The sequence below is a fragment of the Chrysemys picta genome, chromosome 1, assembly GCF_011386835.1.
Source record: "Chrysemys picta bellii isolate R12L10 chromosome 1, ASM1138683v2, whole genome shotgun sequence".
Classification (NCBI taxonomy): Eukaryota; Metazoa; Chordata; order Testudines; family Emydidae; genus Chrysemys; species Chrysemys picta.
This window is the reverse complement of record NC_088791.1, coordinates 223,388,063-223,408,559: the sequence shown is the minus strand read 5'-3', so window position 1 is coordinate 223,408,559 and position 20,497 is coordinate 223,388,063. Positions and strand designations below refer to the sequence as shown.

The 20,497-nt window shown below is 46.2% G+C and overlaps 1 protein-coding gene across 1 annotated transcript; it reads right to left on the bottom strand.

Annotated features, from left to right (window-relative positions):
* Nucleotides 1-17,338: 17,338 nt before the first annotated feature.
* On the bottom strand, nt 17,339-19,861 carry LOC135980754 (uncharacterized). The gene is made up of 2 exons (XM_065580678.1): nt 18,822-19,861; nt 17,339-17,904 (listed from the first exon to the last, which is right to left on the bottom strand). Exons 1-2 carry the CDS (start codon nt 19,102-19,104, stop codon nt 17,438-17,440), a joined length of 750 nt encoding a protein of 249 aa, XP_065436750.1. The 5' UTR covers nt 19,105-19,861; the 3' UTR covers nt 17,339-17,437.
* Nucleotides 19,862-20,497: the final 636 nt, after the last annotated feature.

Here is a 20,497-nt window from a genome sequence, read left to right as displayed (position 1 = left end):
AGTCATACTACAGTGGTGCCCACTGTTCAAAGCTGTGGTAAATAATATACATGTAATATGGTTCCCTTTTCATTAATTCATGCTAGAGAAGCTTTCATACCTTCTAAACTCTAACCATGGCTAATGTAGCTCTGGGCTCTTAGCACTAGGCACAAGTTAATATGTAAACTCACCTGGATTGAAGCTAACAGTGACCATTATGCAACTGGCCCATCCAACTCTTTTCCTGTGCATGGACCCAATCCAATCGCCATTAAAGTCAATGGGAAAACTTTCCTTGCATTGAATGGGGCCCACAGGGCAGTCTACTTTGAAGTTAATGGGGACTTTGCCATTGCCACACACTGGGAGTAAGACAAGGACTGAGGCCTGGTCCACACTAACCCCCCCACTTTGAACTAAGATACGCAACTTCAGCTACATGAATAACTTCGAACTTACCACGGGTCCAGACGCGGCAGGCAGGCTCCCCCGTCGATGCCGCGTACTCCTCTCGCCAAGCAGGAGTACTGGCGTCGACGGCGAGCACTTCCGGCATTGATCCGGGATCGATTTATCGTGTCTAGACAAGACGCGATAAATCGATCCCAGAAGATCGATTGCTTACCGCCGGACCCGGAGGTAAGTATAGACCTACCCTTAGGCAGTTTATTTCAATCCCAGTCTCCTTTTATATCCCATGTGTTATAACTGAAATAGCTGAAGGACTGATATAAGTACTGCTGTGAATGCAGTGATACCATTACTAGACAATTATAAGGGAGACAAATTTTTGTATGAAACTTTTTTTAAAATTCTCTTATTACACAAAGTGCCTTAAAATGAGACTGGCTGGTCCAGTTCCCAGAATTGATGGTTTGCCACGTCGCCATGGTGCTTTCTATTGCTAGCCCTAAATTATCCTGCATGAACATGTCCAGCTCCAGAAACCACCTATTTATCTCCACTCACAGATTTCTACCTCTCTTTTTCTGCGCCTGCCAGGTCCTTGTAGTGGGTTGTTAGTCAGGAGGAACATTGTCTTTTAAAGCAAACTCAGACAGGAAATACTTGTCAGCTTGCAGAGGTTAAAGAAAATGGCTGAGGGAAAAAACCTTACAATCCTTATTTGACTAGATTTTGATTACATGTGTCTCTTAGAAGTGGAACCAGAAAGGAAGTTTGAAAGGAAATTCTTTGTCTAGTGATTTATTATACGTACACACAAAGGAAAAGTCAGCAGCTGTCTCTCCCATACACACATTTAACAAAAGCATGCTAATTTAACAGTAGTTAAGCAGCTGAACACTTTTGACTGAGAATAGGTCTATTTGGACGTTATATTTATCCTATGTCCATTTCATTAAAAAAAAAAAAGGAAACAAATGTAAACTTCTGGATACTAATTGAATTCATTCTCTCTCCTGTTCTCAAACTTAGATTTCAACAGATTTTGCCATGAAGCTACAATAAGGCATCTTTATTTTAGTACCAGCAAAGTCTGATTCTGATTTGAAACATTTTGCTCTCATGGAGCTCTGACAGTAGTTTATTTAAGATAGGGTTACCATACGTCCTCTTTTTCCCGGACATGTCCGGCTTTTCGGCAGTCAAACCCCCGTCCGGGGGGAATTGCCAAAAAGCCGAACATGTCCGGGAAAATGGCGGCTCTGTTTAAGAGCCGGGCTGCCCAAGCGCTACCGGCTTCGGGCAGCCCCGTGCCTCCAGACCCTGCGCCCCCAGCCTGGCACTTCCCCTCCCGGGCTCCAGCAGCGCAGGGTCTGGAGGCACGGGGCTGCCCGAAGCCGGTAGCTCTGGGGCAGCCCGGCTCTTAAACAGAGCCTCCAGCGGCTGGGGCTGGCTCTGTGTAACTGACACTGTGTCAGTTACACACAGCCCCGGCGGCTGGAGGCTCCAGCCGCCCCCGCTCTATTTAGGAGCCGGGCTGCCCGAGCGCTACCAGCTTCGGGCAGCCCCGTGCCTCCAGACCCTGCGCCGCCGGAGCCCGGGAGGGGAAGTGCCCGGCTGGGGGCGCAGGATCTGGAGGCACGGGGCTGCCCGAAGCCGGTAGCGCTTGGGCAGCCCGGCTCTTAAACAGAGCGGGGGCGGCTGGAGCCTCCAGCCGCCGGGGCTGTGTGTAACTGACACAGTGTCAGTTACACAGAGCCAGCCCCAGCCGCTGGAGGCTCTGTTTAAGAGCCGGGCTGCCCCAGAGCTACCGGCTTCGGGCAGCCCCGTGCCTGGAGACCCTGCGCCGCTGGAGCCCGGGACGGGAAGTGCCCGGCTGGGGGCGCAGGATCTGGAGGCACGGGGGCTGCCCGAAGCCGGTAGCGCTTGGGCAGCCCGGCTCTTAAACAGAGCCTCCAGCGGCTGGAGCCTCCAGCCCCCGGGGCTGTGTGTAACTGACCCAGTGTCAGTTACACAGAGCCAAAGAGGAGAAAAGCCTCCAGCGGCCGGGGCTGTGTATAACTGACACAGTGTCAGTTACACAGAGCCGCAGCCGCTGGAGGCTCTGTTTAAGAACTGGGCTGCCTGAGAGCTACCGGCTTCGGGCAGCCCCCTTGCCTCCGGACCCTGCGCCCCCAGCTGGGCACTTCCCCTCCCGGGCTCCAGCGGCGCAGGGTCCGGAGGCACGGGGGCTGCCCGAAGCCGGTAGCGCTGGGGCAGCCCGGCTCTTAGAGCCTAAGAGGAGCAGAGCCTCCAGCTGCGGGGGCTCTGCTCCTCTTCGGCTCTGTGTAACTTATACAGTGTAAGTTACGCAGAGCCGCCGGAGCCCCGGAGGGGAAGTGCCCGGCTGGGGGCACAGGGTCCGGAGGCATAGGGGCTGCCCAAAGCCTGAGCGCTACCGGCTTCACGGTTTGCTGGGCAGCCTCCAGACCCTGCGCCCCCGGCTGGGCGCTTCCCCTCCCAGGCTCCAGCTGCGCTGGGGAAGCGTCGGCTGGGGGCGCAGGGTCTGGGGGCTGCCCGGCAAACCGTGAAGCTGGTAGCACTGGGGCAGCCCTTTCCCCCTGGCTGGGAGTGGGAGGGAGGAGGGGGCGGAGTTAGGGTGGGGAAGGGGCGGAGTTGGGGCGGGGCTAGGGGTGGGGAAATGGGCGGGGCCATGGCCCGTGGAGGGTCCTCTTTTTTTATTTATGAGATATGGTAACCCTATTTAAGAACTTATCAAAACAAGAGAACTTGAAGCAATACCCACCTACATCACAGTCATACTAAGTAAGTAACTGACATGGTTGACATCAAATACACTGAAGGAAGAGTACACCCTATCAGAGAAAAGAATGACATCAACACATAGAACAAGGGCTCTCAAAGGCTGTTTAGCAGGACAGTGCCACAGTTCACTCTACAATTGAAATACACAAAATCCAATGCCAAGGATGCAGTCAACACAGAAGTATTATTGTGCTCTCCAAACATGTGGGCCTGAGGGAAGAAACAGCAGTGGGAGTTATGGGTAGGATCTAATGTTTTTGTCAGAGAGAATTCCCAGCCAAGAACATTGTCAGCTGTTCCACTTTGAGCCTCCACAGGAATTTATTCAGCTCAGAGCCAGATTCATCCTTTTGAAAAAACCCACATTCTGTAGTTCTCTATTTTGACCCACAAGAATTTGACATACTGCTCTGCTGGGGTGAAATAACTCACTGAAAGCAAGACTTCATTTTCTTTTTCTTTCCCACAGCAGTCCCCCTGCGGATCAGGAGGGTGAATCTCTTCAAAGGCTCAACTGAGTTTCAGAGGAGTAGCGCAGTGATGTACATAAACCTGCTCTAACCTTCCACCAAGGCGAATTAATCAGACTAGAGCTCTTATTAATGAAGAGACATTAGCTACATGGATTTCAGTTCAATTATGGCATTTGTGTCTGTAAAACACATTAAAATTGAACATATAGCTTATCTGTCCTTTTACAAATAAAATGGAGGGCAAAGCAGATGTACTATAACTTGTTCCTCTAACTATTTAGATTAGTTGCAAGATGTTTCTGCATCAGTTTAGTGCTTAAAACTCTAAATAAAATGCTTCAGTCAGTCCTAATGCACGATTAACATTTCTAGATCTTACTCTCTGGACATTTATAATGAAATCAAGAAGAACTAAATCCCACAGCTTCAGCCAACAAAATCACAATGTGTGGGTTGTTAAAGCACTCTACATCCCCCCCCCCCCAACTCCTTCTTTGGAATGACTAATTCAGTCCTATCATCAAGATACCATAGAGAAATTGGTAACAAACCTACACTTTTGAAAAATATTTCTGACTTTATTTATAAAACACAATAAATGGAATGCATATGATGGCTAACATCATTAACTGTGTGAGACAAATATTACATTTTTGCCCCTGCTGTTTTTGCTTTCCAGTGCACAAAAGTTGCTAATCCCTGCCCTCCAAAACCTATATGTCACAGTCTTTATTTCATTTGCCAATGCACAAAAATGAAGAACTAGGTAAGCCTTATCAGACTGATAATATTTAGTTCCCACGGCAGAGCTAGCAGGATACAAGGCTATGAAGAGAAAGGGAGGAAATTAGCCTGTCACTCCAGGAAGGCAATAGCTACTGATATAAGGAGAGGTCTAATCTTAGCAGCTTTTCTAAACAGTTTACAAGAAAAACAACAAAACAGTGGGAAGGAAGGAAAAAGGGGACATTCACAGGAATGTCTCTATTAGGATTCTGCTGATGGGATCCCTTCCACTGTGAAAGGTTGGAGGGAAATGAGAGGGATTTTATGCTTTTATATGGAAAAGAGAGTGCAACACTTGAGCGAATATGTGTGAGGGACTGGGGAAGGGGGGCGAGCAGAGTGTGAAAATAAGTTTTTTTAGAACTTATAAAAATAATCAAGGGGTTGTTTACAGATAAGCAATTTAATCACCAGTCTCCTTTCTTGAAGCTTTTAGCTGATATTTTGTACATGACTCAGCATTTTGAGGTCTCCACTGCGGAGGCTACAGATGACATTCGGTGACGAACAAGTTACTAGAACATTTAAATTTAATTAAAAGATTATTGAAAACATACCAGGCCCAGGATTTCCAAACTAGTGGCATGATAGTAAAAATAATCCATTTGGACTATGACATACAATAGCAAGTTTATGTATTGATTCTGACGTGTTGCCGTACATACGGCTAAGTATGCATTTAGCGGTGTGCAAAATAGAATGTGTTAGAGAAGACACGGGGAAGGATTTATTTATTGGCAGTATTCTACACAGGAGGAATATGAACTTCCAGATGACTTTTTGTGCATATGATTAATATTCCACAGACAGAGGTTGTCAAAATTGAAGTTTTATTCAAATAAAAATGTAAAAATTAATTACATCATTCCCAAAAGCATGCACTAAGCAGGGGGTTGTATTCTTGGAACACCAAGAAATACATTTAAGTTTTCCATCAAGTTACTGACATTTTATCAACGTGACAGGCAGAAATAAATATGTAAATGTACAAAAATGAGTTTGGTTTGATGAAATGGGTAACTTTAAAGAGTTAAAAAAAAAGAAGCTTGCACTCAACCTAATAGTCTTTCTTCAAACAGAAAAGAAGTTAAAGGAATGTAGGCGCAGGTCACCTACTGCTAGATTTAGACATGGAAACACTGAGCATCTAACTTTTAGCATTTAGAAAAGCACTGGGATTCACAACGCCTGAATTTGACACCTAGGCTCCCTATGTAATGAATGAGGTGAGATAGTTGCTTTTTGCGGATACAGACTAACACGGCTGCTACTCTGAAACTTGCTTTAAAATGGGATTCATAAAAGCCATCAGGCTAGGCAGCTCCCCACCTAAGCTAATCAATGGGAGATGCCAAGGCATGTCCTAAGCTCCACCCCTCAAGGAATTTGGCACCTAAGACTATGGCTACTTCTACAGCTGCGCCACTGTAGCGCTTCAGTGTAGACACTTACTACAGTGACAGGAATAATTCTCCCATCACTGTCGGCAGTACACCTTCCTGAGATGCGGTAGCTAGGTCAACAGAAGAATCCTTCTATTGACCTAGTGCTGTTTGTGCCAGAAGTTAGGTCGGTTTAACTACGTCGCTCAGGGGTGTGGATATTTCACAGCCCTGAGCAACGTAGCTCTATCAACCAAACTTTTGAGTTGCATTAACAGAGGGAGAGCATGTAAGTCATGGGAGGTGATAGCATCACTCTATTCGGCGCTGGTTAGGCCCTAACGGGGGTATTGTGTCCAATTCTGGTCTCCGCTGTATAGAAAGGATGTAGAGAATCTGGAAAGGATCCAGAGATGAGCGACAAGAATGATCAAAGGAATGGAATGCAAGCCAGATGAGCAGAGACTGAAGGAACTGGGCATGTTTAATTTGGAAAAGAGGAGATTAAGGGAGGGATCTGATACTGGTCTTCAAATACTTGAAAGGCTGCCATAAGAAAGATGGAGAAAAACTATTCTCTCTTGCCACAGAGGGCAGGACAAGAGGCAGTGGGTTCAAATTACAGCATAGCAGATTTCAGTTAATCTCAGGAAAAACTTCCTAACTATAAGAACAGCAGGACAATGGAACAAACTGCCTAGGGAAATCGTGGAATCTCCTTCACTGGAGGTTTTCAAAGAGAGGCGGGAAAGCCATTTGTCTTGGATGATTTAGACCGGGGTGGGCAAAATTCACATCTGGGAATTGAAATTGTATGGCGGGCTATGAATGCTCACAAAATTGAGGTTGGGGTATGGGAGGGGGTGAGGGCTCTGTTTGGGGATGCAGGCTCTGGGGTGGGGCCAGAAATTAGGAGTTCAGGATGTGGGAGGGGGCTCTGGGCTGGGAGGGGGGTTGGGGTGCAGGAATGGGTACAGGCTCTGGCTGGGGATGCAGGCTCTGAGGTGGGGTAGAGATGAGAGGTTTGGGTGCAGGAGGGTGCCCTGGCCTGAGATCGAGGGGTTTGGAGGGTGGGAGGGGAATCAGGGCTGGAGCAGGGGGTTGGGGCATGGGAAGAGGCTCAGGGGTGCAGGCTCCGAGCAGCACTTACCTCTTTTAAGATGGGGCGACCACATCTGCACGCAGTATTCAAGATGTGGGCATACCATGAATTCATAAAGAGGCAACATGATTTTCTGTCTTACTATCTATCCCTTTCTTAATAATTCCCAACATTCTGTTCGCTTTTTTGACTGCAGCTGCACATTGAGTGGATGTTTTCAGAAAACTATCCACAATGATTCCAAGATCTCTTTCTTGAGTGGTAACAGCTAATTTAGACCCCATCATTTTATATTTATAGTTGGGATTATGTTTTCCAATGTGCATTATGAATATTGAATTTTATCTGCCATTTTTTTGCCCAGTCACCCAGTTTTGTGTGATCCCTTTGTAGCTCTTCTTAGTCTGCTTTGGACTTAACTATTGTGAGTAGTTTTGTATAATCTGCAAATTTTACCACCTCACTGTTTACCCCTCTTTCCAGATCATTTATGAATATGTTGAATAGGACTGGACCCAGTACAGACCTCTGGGTCTATTTACCTCTCTCCATTCTGAAAAAAGACCATTTGTTCCTACCCTTTGTTTCCTATCTTTTAACTAGTTACCAATCCAGGACAGGACCTTCCCTCTTATCCCATGACAGCTTATTTTGCTTAAGAGCCTTTGGCAAGGGATCCTCTCAAAGGCTTTCTGAAAATCTAAATACACTATATCCACTGGATCCCCCTTGTCCACATGCGTGTTGACCCCCTCAAAGAATTCTAGTAGATTGGTGAGGCATGATTTCCCTTTACATAAACCATGTTGACTCTTTCCCAGCGTTCATCTATGTGTCTGACAATTTTATTCTTTACTATAGTTTCAACCTGTTTGCCTGGTACTGAAGTCAGGCTTACTGGCCTGTTATTTCCAGGATCCCCTCTGGAGCCCATTTTAAAAATTGGCGTCACATTAGCTATCCTCCAGTCATTTGGTACAGAAGCTGATTTAAATGATAGGTTATAGACTAAAGTTCTGCAATTTCACATTTGAGTTCCTTCAGAACTTTTGGGTGAATACCATCTGGTCCTGGTGACTTATTACAGTTAGTTTATCAATTTGTTCCAAAACCTCCTCTACTGACACCTGGGACAGTTCCTCAGATTTGTCACCTAAACTCAGGTTTGGGAATCTCCCTCACATCCTCAGCTGTGAAGACCAATGCAAAGAATTAATTTAGTTTCTCTGCAATGGCCTTATCATCCTTGAGTACTTCTTTAACATCTTTATCATCCAGTGGCTCCTGGTTGTCTAACAGGATTCCTGCTTCTGATATACTTACATTTTTTTTGCTATTACTTTTTGAGTCTTTGGCTAGCTGTTCTTCAAATTATTTTTCTGGCTTTCCTATTTATATTTTTACACTTCATTTGCCAGGGTTTATGTTCCTTTCCACTTTACTTACTGGGATTTAACTTCCACTTTTTAAAGGATGCCTTTTTGCCTCTCACTGCTTCTTTTACATTGGTGTTTAGCCATGGTGGCACTTTTTTGGTTCTCTTATTACGTTTTTTAATTTGGGGTATACATTTAAGTTGAGCCTCTATTATGGTGTCTTTAAAAAGTTTCCATGCAGCTTGTAGGGATTTCACTTTTGGCGCTGTATTTCTTTTTAACTAACCTCCTCATTTTTGTGTAGTTCCCCTTACTCAAATTAAATGCTACAGTGTTGGGCTGCTGTGGTGTTTTCCCCGCCACAGGGATGTTAAATTTAATTATATTATGGTCACAACTACCAAGTGGTCCAGCTATATTCACCTCTTGGACCAGATCTTGTGCTCCACTTAGGACTAAATCAAAAATTGCCTCGCCTCTTGTGGGTTCCAGGACGAGCTGCTCCAAGAAGCAGTCATGTAAGGTGTACTAAAGGATACTTGGATTACAAGTTCTGACATCAGGTAACATGCCTGACCTTCTCAAGTGTAAATCATTTTGACTTCTTCATACTGTGACAGGTTGGACCCCTTAAGATGCCACCTGATGTGCTGAGATACCACTGAGCCTGACTGTTATGCCAACTAGGGAACCCTTCTTACCTGTCTTGCTGAGCTAGGGTATAAAGCCTCCTCCAGCAAACATACAGGCAGGGCCCCACCCAACTGCAGAACAAAACAGACACTGAGAACAGTTCTGGAAAGGCTCAGTTTAAGGGTCTTGCCCCAGCACAGAGATGTCCACCTCCCTTGAAGTTCAGACCCAAAGATATATTATGGAATCCGCCTCCTCCCTCATGTGGAGGAAGGTATGCACAACTTCTCACCCACCCCAGCTAGAAATTACAGAAACTGGGTTTAATAATAAACAAAACAATTTTTATTAACTATAAAAGGCAGATTTTAAGTGGTAAAAGGGGTAATAAACAGAACAAAGCGGATTACTAAGCAAATGAAACCAAACACAAAAAACTAAGCTAGTTTCACTAAAGAAATTGGTTACAAATAGTATTTCTCACCCTAGATATTGTTACAGGCAGATTACAGAAAGTCTTGAAAGGCAGCTGCACTGATCTCCCTCTTGAGACCTCAGTTAGTATTACTTACAAGCTAGACACCCTTACAGCTTGGGTTTGATTCTTCTCCCCCCAGTTCAGTTTTTTGCTTCCAGGTCTTTTTCAGTGTCTCTTAGGGTGGGGAGACAGAGGACAGCACCATGATGATGTCACTCCCCTGCCTTATATAGCTCTTGTGTAAGGTGGGAACCCTTTGTCTTCTAGTGGAAAACCACTGGCATTCCAAAAGGGGAGGAGGGGTATCCAATCCCAGGTTACTTGGACCCATGTCTCTGCATGGCTATGGCAGCCATTGCTCCTAGGCTGTCTCCAGGGTCCACAGGAACACTAAGCCCTTTCACAGTCCATTGTCTCTGCTAATGGGCCATTAGCCCTGTCTGGCTTTTCCACTGTTGTACATGAAGGGCTGGTTGGGGCTGACACCCAAAGTAACACATTTGAAATACAGACACATAGTTAATATTCCTAACTTCAGATACAGAAATGATACAGGCATACAAATTAAATAATCATATTCAGTAAATTTTAACCTTTCCAATGATATCTCACATGAGCCATCTTGCATAAAGTATATCTCAGTTAGGTCATATTCATATTGTAAGCATATTTTCATAAAGAATATGGAGTGAAAAGACACACATACCTTTCAGGAGTCTAATATAATGGAGCTGGTACATTGAGTCCTAGTAAAGCCAAGGCTGCTACCTAACACAAAACATAAAAAGATCACTTAGCAGAACACTTAACAACCTGAATGATATCCCATCCTCCACCCCTCAAAATAAGAATTAATTCAATCATTGCTTATTGAGTGATTGCCATCTATTTGTAGGTAAAAAATATACTTTAACTAGGCCAATCTTTGTTGTAAAGGTGGTTTTTTAAGCCAGTGTTATTTCTTTCTTTCATTACATGTGTGGGAACTGAGAAAAGGGTGTCCAATAAAAATGGAAATGAGACACTCATGAGCAGGGAAATAAACCAAGTTCATCAACTCAGGAAACAAGGCAATGGGTATCCCCAGCCTATTTGACTCAGCAAAGATTATTGCTTTTTGCAGTGAACGTCCATAAGGAACCCCCAACCCCCTCATCTCTTCCCCAAAATAAGATCTAGCTACATCCTGTCAAAGAAATATCACCGGAATCAGTGCTCAGGAATGTGGAATTGCTATACAGGTCAATAGTTCATTTACGCCAGCATTTTGGCATTGACAGTGGTCACTACACAATACCTCACCCTGCAGTAGGTAATTAGGGGGATTATCTATGCCCAGGGAATCTAATCCACAATCGTTAGCAATTGGTTTTTGAGGATCCAAAGCCTGAGGGTTTATATCCCTTCCAAAACTCTTGTTTATTTATTTAATTTACTATAACTCTGTACATTCCATACAAATGTCTAATCCTTTTTGAAACCCTGCTAAGCTCTGGGCCTCTAATGATTCTTTGCAGCATTGAGTTCCAACAAATCTGGAAACTAAGATTTCAATTTTTGAAAATAATGATAAAATTGGAGGTACGACAAGGAATAGGAACTAATTCAAGCCTTCTGAAGTACCGTGTGAATGCAACTGAGCCAAGACTAGGAGTTGACAGAGGGAATGTTTGCTCCATACTGCAAGATGGCATGGAAAACACCTGGAAGTTGTCAGAAAACCCCCCTCAAAAACAATAACCTACGACTTTCTATCCAGTTGTTGCTGGCTGAGGCGAAGCAGATAAGCAAGGAAGCGCATTGGCATTGTTAATGGAAATTAAAATAAAATCAAAAGAAAGGGTGTGAAAATAACACTCTATTGCACTGGCGGCTATGCGTTGGATGTGAAATATTACCCTTAGCAAGAGGCAGAATAAGCGATCAGGATGACTCTAGAGATCCAAGATTTACATCGTGAAAAATGGCTAAGGAAGAGGGGCTTAATTTTATGGGCAAGAAAAGACTCAGAGGTGCAGTTTGTAAAATCCTGAAAAGAATTCATTACCCTGACTCAGATAAATTATTCCTGCTGCCAATGGTCAGAACAGGAAGATAGAAAATAAAGTTTAGGGAACTAGGAGCATAATGAGAAAAGCCCAGTGCATGCAAACAAGAATAAAAATCTCAAACAAGTTCTTAACATGGCATTTTGAAGGAGGCAGAGAGGAAAATAAAGACTAACTGAACAGACCTAATGGACTTTCTCCAATTATTGTTTTACATACTGCACCAAAAAGAATTTATCATACTATTTTCATTGCAACTTTATTTTTTATTCTTATGTTTTTTGCGTGAGAAACAAAACAATTAGTCAGATAATCTATAAAATTAATATATACTTTACAAGATCTTATTTTTCTTTTTTGCTAATGACATGGATAATGGAGTGGAGAGCATGCTTATAACATTTGTGGATGACACCAAACTGGGAGGGGATGCAAGTATTTTGGAGAACAAGATTAGAATTCAAAACAGCCTTGACAAATTGGAGAATTGGTCTGAAATCAACAAGATGAAATTCAGTAAATACAAGTGCATAATACTACACTTAGGAAGGAAAAAAAGTCAAATGCACAACTACAAAATGTGATGGGGTCCTAGAGCCTGGGCTCCAGCTGGAACATCTTCACTGCAATTAAACAGCCCCCTAGCCCGAGCCCTGTGAGCCCAAGGCAGCTGGCGTGGGCCAGCTGCAAGTTTTTAATTGCAGTGTAGACATATTCTAAGGCTCTATGTCATTTTCCTGTTGAATCAATTCTGTTGAACTCAGTGGAACAGAATCTAGTGCAGCAGCTGGAAGTCTGAGAGGAGCACAGAAGTCATTGTGATCTCTTCAGTGGTAATTCTAACTAGCCATTCAGACATTGCAACTTGCAATCATTCACCTCAGAATTTTGCAAACCTTACTTTGCATCCCTTTTAGCAGGAGGTTCCCAAATTGTGGTATGCATATCCCGAGGGGTATATGAGATATCTGTGGAGGGTATGTGGGAGAATTGTGCAATGGTGGATTTTATTTATTAATTATTTTATTGATTGCATTTTCATTATAGGCTAGTCAGACAAAGCTTTAAAACTGTGGGAATTTGTTATATAAAATCTGGTAGTTAATTTACTTCAAGATGTAACACTGAGAACACAGATACACCAAGATGCTGACGTACAAACCCCGACCTCCAATCACTGTACAATATGGGTTCAGTTGCCTTGCAACCATCCATTCTAACTAAGCTCAGAAATTAGTCAGTTGTTTTTTCCCCCAGTTCTATTGCACTATATTGTACGTAACAGTGAAATGTGGCTAAAGACAGGTAGTGTTAAGAAGAACACACAAAGTATTAGTGATGAAAAGGGTAGGAGTACACAGGCAGCTGGTAGATCTGGAAAGGGGTATGCAAGAAGAAAAGTTTGGGAACCTCTGCCTCAAGTGCTTGAACTTGAGCAAGAAATCCCAGTGTTAACCCTAAGGGACAAGGTTGCTAATTATAAAAGCTTCTATTACATTTTGGAATTTAAGACTGTAACTCATTGTGTAGATTTACCTGCTTTAATCTGGTAAATAACCCTTATTTCCTTTTCTCAGTTAATACATCTTTAGATAGTTTATTATAGGATTGGCTACAAGCATTGTCCTGGATAGTGAGATCTAAGGTGCAATTGATCTGACGTAAGTGACTGGACCTTTGGGACTGGGTGTAACCTGAATATTCTTGTATTTTTTGGTGCAAGGGACTATCTATCACAAAGGCAAGCTTGCCTAGGTGACAAGATAGATCAGAGTACCTTAGGGGACTGTCTGTGACTCCTTGGTTAGGCTGTTATAGTCCCTGAGAAATTTACACTTGATACTTGGTTGGTGAAATCTGAGTATAGAACTCACAGCCAGTTTAGGGTTTGTGCCCTGCTTCTTAATAGTCTGCCATGAGATTGGTACTCATGTTCTTGTGTCACTGCAGGATAGTTTGATGAATGTATCTGATCCAAAATATTTTACATGGAAAACACAGCTTTGAAAATTAATATTTTAAAAGTTGATAATACCCATAATGAGAGATATTTAATGTGACCATTTAATGGGGAATAGCTAAAACAAATTAGTTCTAAGTTAGTCTTCCATATCTACACCAAATTTATAGTTCCTATATGTGGGATATGGCAAGAGACACCACCCTGGCTTAACCAGGAGATCTTCAATGATTTAAAAATCAAAAAAGAGTCCTACAAAAAGTAGAAACTAGGTCAAATTACAAAGGATGAATATAAACAAATAACACAAGTATGTAGGGACAAAATTAGAAAGGCCAAGGCACAAAATGAGCTAGAGACATAAAAGATAACAAGAAAACATTCTACAAATATATTAGAAGCAAGAGGAAGACCAAGGACAGGGTAAGACCATTACACAATGAAGGGGGGGGAAACAATAACAGAAAATGTGGAAATGGCAGAGGTGCTTAAAGACTTCTTTGTTTCGGTTTTCACCAAGAAGGTTGGTGATGATTGGACACCTAACATAGTGAATACCAGTGAAAATGAGGTAGGATCAGAAGAGGCTAAAATAGGGAAAGAACAAGTTGAAAATTACTTAGACAAATTAGATGTCTTCAAGTCACCAGGGCCTAATGAAATGCATCCTAGAATACTCAAGAAGCTGACTGAGGAGATATCTGAGCCATTAGCAATAAGTCATGGAAGATGGAAGAGATTCCAAAAGACTGGAAGAGGGCAAATATAGTGCCAATCTATAAAAAGGGAAATAAGGACAACCTAGGGACAACTTTAGTAAAGCTTTTGATACTGTCTCACATGACCGTCTCATAAACAAACTAGGGAAATGCAACCTAGGTGGGAACAAAGGTGGGTGTAAAACTGGTTGGAAAACCATTCCCAGAGAGTAGTTATCAGTGGTTCACAGTCATGCTGGAAGGAGATAACGAGTGAGGTCCCGCAGGGATCAGTTCTGGGTCCGGTTCTGTTCAATATCTTCATCCATGATTTAGATCAGGGGTCTCAAACACGCGGCCCGCGGGGTCATTTTCTGCGGCCTGCGAGCCCCTCCAGCCCCTCCGCCCTTCCCCAGTGTTTACCTAGAGCGGCTCCGGCCGGACGTGCACCGGGGACAGGGCGTGATCCCTGCCTGCCTGCCCTGCCCCCGCGCTGCTCCGGGAAGAGGCTGGAACGTGGGGAAGGGGAGGCAGAGGGGCTGTGTGTTGCTGTTGCTTCAGGCAACACCCCCAGCAGCTCCAATTGGCAGGGAACGGGGAACCGCGGCCAATGGGAGCTGCTGGGGGCGGTGCCTGAAGCAACAGCAACACAAAGCCCCTCTGCCCCCCCTTCCCCACATTCCAGTCTCTTCCCGGAGCAGCGCGGGGGCAGGACAGGCAGGCAGGCAGGCAGGGAGCCTGCCCTGCCCTGCCCCCGGTACGCGCTGGGCCAGATCCTGCCCCCCGAATCCCTCCTGCAGCCGAACCCCCCTATCCTGAGCCCCCTGCCGCACCCTGCACAAGCCGGTTTTATAGAAATCGGTTTTATACAGTCGATTGTGTGTGTCCCCACATAAAATGCTCTAAGTGCATGAAGCCAGCGGACCGCGTCCACAGTACCAAGGCTAGCATCGACTTCTGGAGCGTTGCACTGTGGGTAACTATCCCACAGTTCCCGCAGTCTCCGCCGCCCATTAGAATTCTGGGTTGAGATCCCAATGCCTGATGATGCAAAACCAGTGTCGCGGGGGGTTCTGGATACATGTCGTCAGGCCCCCCCCCCCCCCCCCCGTCAGAGCAACAGCAGACAATCGATTTGCGCCTTTTTACCTGGGTTACCTGTGCAGACAAGATACCACGGGAAGCATGGAGCCCATTCAGCTCACCGTCACCATATGTCATCTGGGTGCTGGCAGATGTGGGGCTGCATTGCTATACAGCAGCAGCTCCTTGCCTTTTGGCGGTAGATGGTGTATTACGACTGGTATCCATCATCGTCGTATTCCTCAGTGAGTTCGGTCAGAGGCACCTGGGCAGACATGTTTTGTCTCCTGAAAACTCAGTCCTGCCGGCAGTCCTATTGAACCGTCCTGATGATGATGGCTGAAATACAGCATCTTCTGCCAAGCACCCAGAAGATGCTGATGGCTGTCAGTCATGCTGCACCGTCTGCTGCCAGCCTAAGATGTAAAATATATATGGACCAGATTTGTTCTGTATTCATTTGCTTCCCCCTCCCTCCGTGAAATCAACAGCCTGCTAAACCCAGGGTTTTGAGTTCAATCTTTGGGGGGGCCATTCTATATGATAGTTGTTTGTGTTTCTCCCTGATGCACAGCCACCTTTGTTGATTTTAATTCCCTGTAAGCCATGTTGTCACTTGCCCCTCCCTCCCTCCGTCAGACAATAGTTTCGCGCCTTTTTTCAGCCCAGATGCCATAGCACTGGGATCATGGAGCCCGCTCAGATCACCGCGGCAATTATGAGCACTATGAGCGCATTGTCCTGGAGTATATGCAGAGCCAGAACATGCCAAAGCAAAACCAGGCGAGGAGGCGATTGCAGCGAGGCGACAAGAGTGATGAGGAAATTGACATGGACATAGACCTCTCACAAAGTACAGGCCCCAGCAATGTGCAAATTATGGTGTTACTGGGGGAGGTTCATGGCATAGAACGCCGATTCTGGGCCCGGGAAACAAGCACAGACTGGTGGGACTGCATCATGTTGCAGGTGTGGGACGATCCCCAGTGGCTGCGAAACTTTCGCATGCATTCCACTTTCATGGAACTTTGTGACTTGCTTTCCCCTGCCCTGAAGCGCCAGAATACCAGGATGAGAACAGCCCTCACAGTTGAGAAGTGAGTGGCAATAGCCCTGTGGAAACTTGCAACGCCAGACAGCTACCGGTCAGTCGGGAATCAATTTGGAGTGAGCAAATCTACTATGGGGGCTGCTGTGATCCAAGTAGCCAACGCAATCAAAGACCCGCTGATATCAAGGGTAGTGATTCTGGGAAACATGCAGGTCATAGTGGATAGCTTTGCTGCAATGGGATTCCCAAACTGTGGTGGGGCGATAGACAGAATCCATATCCCTATCTTGTCACTGGAGCACCAAGCCACCAAGTACATAAACCGCAGGGGTACTTTTCAATGCTGCTGCAAGCCCTGGTGGATCACAAGGGACGTTTTACTAACATCAACGTGGGATGGCTGGGAAAGGTACATGATGCTCGCGTCTTCAGGAACTCTGGTCTGTTTCAAAAGCTGGAGGAAGGGACTTTTTTCCCGGACCAGAAAATAACCGTTTGGGATGTTGAAATGCCTATAGTTATCCTTGGGGACCCAGCCTACCCCTTAATGCCATGGCTCATAAAGCCGTACACAGGCAGCCTGGACAGTAATCAGGACCTGTTCAACTATAGGCTGAGCAAGTGCCGAATGGTGGTAGAATGTGCATTTGGACATTTAAAAGCGCGCTGGCGCAGTTTACTGACTCGGATAGACCTCAGCGAAACCAATATTCCAATTGTTATTGCTGCTTGCTGTGCGCTCCACAATATCTGTGAGAGTAAGGGGGAGACATTTATGGCGGGTTGGGAGGTTGAGGCAAATCGCCTGGCCGGTGATTACGCGCAGCCAGACACTAGGGCGGTTAGAAGGGTACAGCAGGGCGTGGTACGCATCAGAGAAGCTTTGAAAACCAGTTTTGTGACTGGCCAGGCTACGGTGTGAAATTTCTGTTTGTTTCTCCTTGATGAACCCTCCCCCCAACCCCCGCGGTTCACTCTACTTCCCTGTAAACCAACCACCCTCCCCTCCCCCCTTTGAGCACCGCTTGCGGAGGCAATAAAGTCATTGTTACTTCACATTCATGCATTCTTTATTAATTCATCACACAAGTAGGGGGATAACTGCCAAGTAAGCCCAGGAGGGGTGCGGGAGGAGGGAAGGAAAAGGACACACTGCAGTTTAAAACTTTAAAACTTTAACACTTATTGAAGGCCAGCCTTCTGATGCTTGGGCAATCATCTGGGGTGGAGTGACTGGGTGGCCGAAGGCGTCTGGGTGAGGAGGCTATGGAACTTGGGGAGGAGGGCTGTTGGTTACACAGGGGCTGTAGTGGCGGTCTCTGCTCCTGCTGCCTTTCCTGCAGCTCAACCATACGCTGGAGCATATCTGTTTGATGCTCCAGCAGCCGGAGCATCAACTCTTGCCTTCTGTCAGCAAGCTGACGCCACCTATCTTCAGCCCACCACTTGCTCTCTTCAGCCCGCCACCTCTCCTCTCGTTCATATTGTGCTTTTTTGCACTCTGACATTGATTGCCTCCACGCATTCTGCTGTGCTCTGTCAGTGTGGGAGGACATCTGGAGCTCCGAGAACATATCATCCTGAGTCCACCGTTTTTTCCTTCTAATCTTCACTAGCCTCTGTGAAGGAGAAACATTTGCAGCTGGTGAGGAGAAGGGAGAGGTGGTTAAAAAGACACATTTTAGAGAACAATTTTCTCTTTCACGTTAAATTTTGCTGTTCACATTACACAGCACATGTGCTTTCGTTACAACGTCGCATTTTTCCTCTTATATTGAGGGCCTGCCAGTTTGGTGTGAGAGATCACTCATGCGGTGCCAGGCAACAGAATTCGGCTTGCAGGCAGCCATGGTAAGCCATAGTCTTTTGGCTTTTTTAACCTTCATAACATGTGGGAATGGTTTCAAACAGCAGCGCCCTCATTTCCCATACCAAGCACCCGTTGGGTTGGCCATTTAAAATGGGTTTGCAATGTAAAAGGAGGGGCTGCGGTTTCAGGGTTAACATGCAGCACAAACCCAACTACCCCCCCACACCCAATTCTCTGGGATGATCACTTCACCCCTTCCCCCCACTGCGTGGCTAACAGCGGGGAACCTTTATGTTCAGCCGAGCAGGAATGGGCACCTCTGAATGTCCCCTTAATAAAATCACCCCATTTCAACCAGGTGACCATGAATGATATCATTCTCCTGAGGATAACAAAGAGAGATAAGGAATGGATGTTGTCTGCATGCCAGCAAACACCGGGACCATACACTGCCATGCTTTGTTATGCAATGATTCCAGACTACGTGCTACTTGCCTGGCATGGTAAAGTGTCCTACCATGGCGGACAGGATAAGGCAGCCCTCCCCAGAAACCTTTTGCAAAGGCTTTGGGAGTACATGAAGGAGAGCTTTCTGGAGATGTCCCTGGAGGATTTCCGCTCCATCCCCATACACGTTAGCAGACTTTTCCAGTAGCTGTACTGGCCGCGATTGCCAGGGCAAATTAATCATTAATCATTAAACACGCTTGCTTTTAAACCATGTGTAATATTTACAAAGGTACACTCACCAGAGGTCCCTTGTGTGCCCTCAGGGTCTGGGAGCATGCCTTGGGTGAGTTCGGGGGTTACTGGTTCCAGGTCCAGGGTGATAAACATATCCTGGCTGTTGGGGAAACCGGTTTCTCCACTTCCTTGCTGTGAGCTATCTTCATTGTCTTCATCATCATCTTCCTCGTACCCCGAACCCGCTTCCCTGTTGCGTGATTCTCCATTGATGGAGTCAAAGCACACGGTTGGGGTAGTGGTGGCTGCACCCCTAGCATGGCATGCAGCTCCGCGTAGAAGCGGCATGTTTGCGGCTCTGCCCCGGACCTTCCGTTTGCCTCTCTGGCTTTGTGGTAGACTTGCCTTAGTTCCTTAATTTTCACGCGGCACTGCTGTGTGTCCCTGTTATGGCTTCTGTCCTTCATGGCCTTTGAGACTTTTTCTAATATTTTGCCATTTCGTTTACTGCTACGGAGTTCAGCTAGCACTGATTCGTCTCCCCATATGGCGAGCAGATCCCGTACCTCCCGTTCGGTCCATGCTGGAGCTCTTTTGCGATCCTGGGACTCCATCATGGTTACCTGTGCTGATGAGCTCTGCGTGGTCACCTGTGCTTTCCATGCTGGGCAAACAGGAAATGAAATTCAAAAGTTCGCGGGGCTTTTCCTGTCTACCTGGTCAGTGCATCTGAGTTGAGAATGCTTTCCAGAGCAGTCACAGTGAAGCCCTGTGGGATAGCTCCCAAAGGCCAATAACGTCGAATTCCGTCCACACTACCCCAAATCCGACCCGCAAAGGCCAATTTCAGCGCTAATTCCCTCGTCGGAGGTGGAGTAAAGAAACTGGTTTAAAGGGCCCTTTAAGTGAAAAAAAAAAGGGCTTTGTCGTGTGGACGTGTCCAGGCTTAATTTGATTTAACGCTGCTAAATTTGACCTAAACTCGTAGTGTAGACCAGGCCTCAGACACAACCACAAGACTAGAAAGTGTTTTGTAGATCTGATTTTTCACTTTATCTAGCAGGCCCTTTTTTCAAAACCACTAGCAGTTTGAGGCAAACAGCTCAGCAATAGCAGAGAAATATCTGTTAGGGTTGCCAACTTTCTAATCGTACAAAACCAAACATCCTAGTCCTGCCCCTTCCCTGAGGCCCCACCCCTGGCCCACTACATTCCTCCTCCTCAGTGGCTCGCTTTCCCCCACCCGTACTCACTTTCACTTGGCTGGGGCAGGGGGTTGGGATGAGGGAAGGGGTGAGGTCTCTAATTGGGGGTGCGGGCTCTGGGTTGGGGCCAGAAATGAGGGGTTTAGGGTGCGGGAGATGGCTCCAGGCCAGGGCAGGGGGTTGAGGTGCAGAAGGGGGTGAGGGGTCCAGCTGGGGGTGCGGCTGGGGATGAGGGGTTTGGGGTGCAGGAGGAAGCTCCAGGCTGGGGGGTGGGGCTGAGGGATTTGGAGTGTGGGAGGGGGCTTTAGATTGAGGCAGGGGGTTGGGGTGTGAAAAGGGGTATTGGCTCTGGACTGGGAGTATGGGCTCTGGGGTGCCCTGGGGATGAGGGGTTTGGGATATAGGAGGGGGCTCTAGGCTGGGGAGTGGGGCCGAGGAATTTGGAGTATGGGAGGGGTCTGTGGGTTGAGGCAGGCAGTTGGGGTGCACGAGGGGGTGAGGGTTCTGGCTGGGGGCACGGGCTCCGGCATGGGGCC

Excerpts from the sequence above, each read along its gene's own strand:
- LOC135980754 (XM_065580678.1), bottom strand. The coding sequence starts at position 19,104 with ATGCCGCTTCTACGCGGAGCTGCATGCCATGCTAGGGGTGCAGCCACC. Across the intron at positions 17,905-18,821 it reads GGGCACACAAGGGACCTCTG|CTGCAAATGTTTCTCCTTCA; the intron begins GTGAGTGTACCT and ends TCTCCTCACCAG.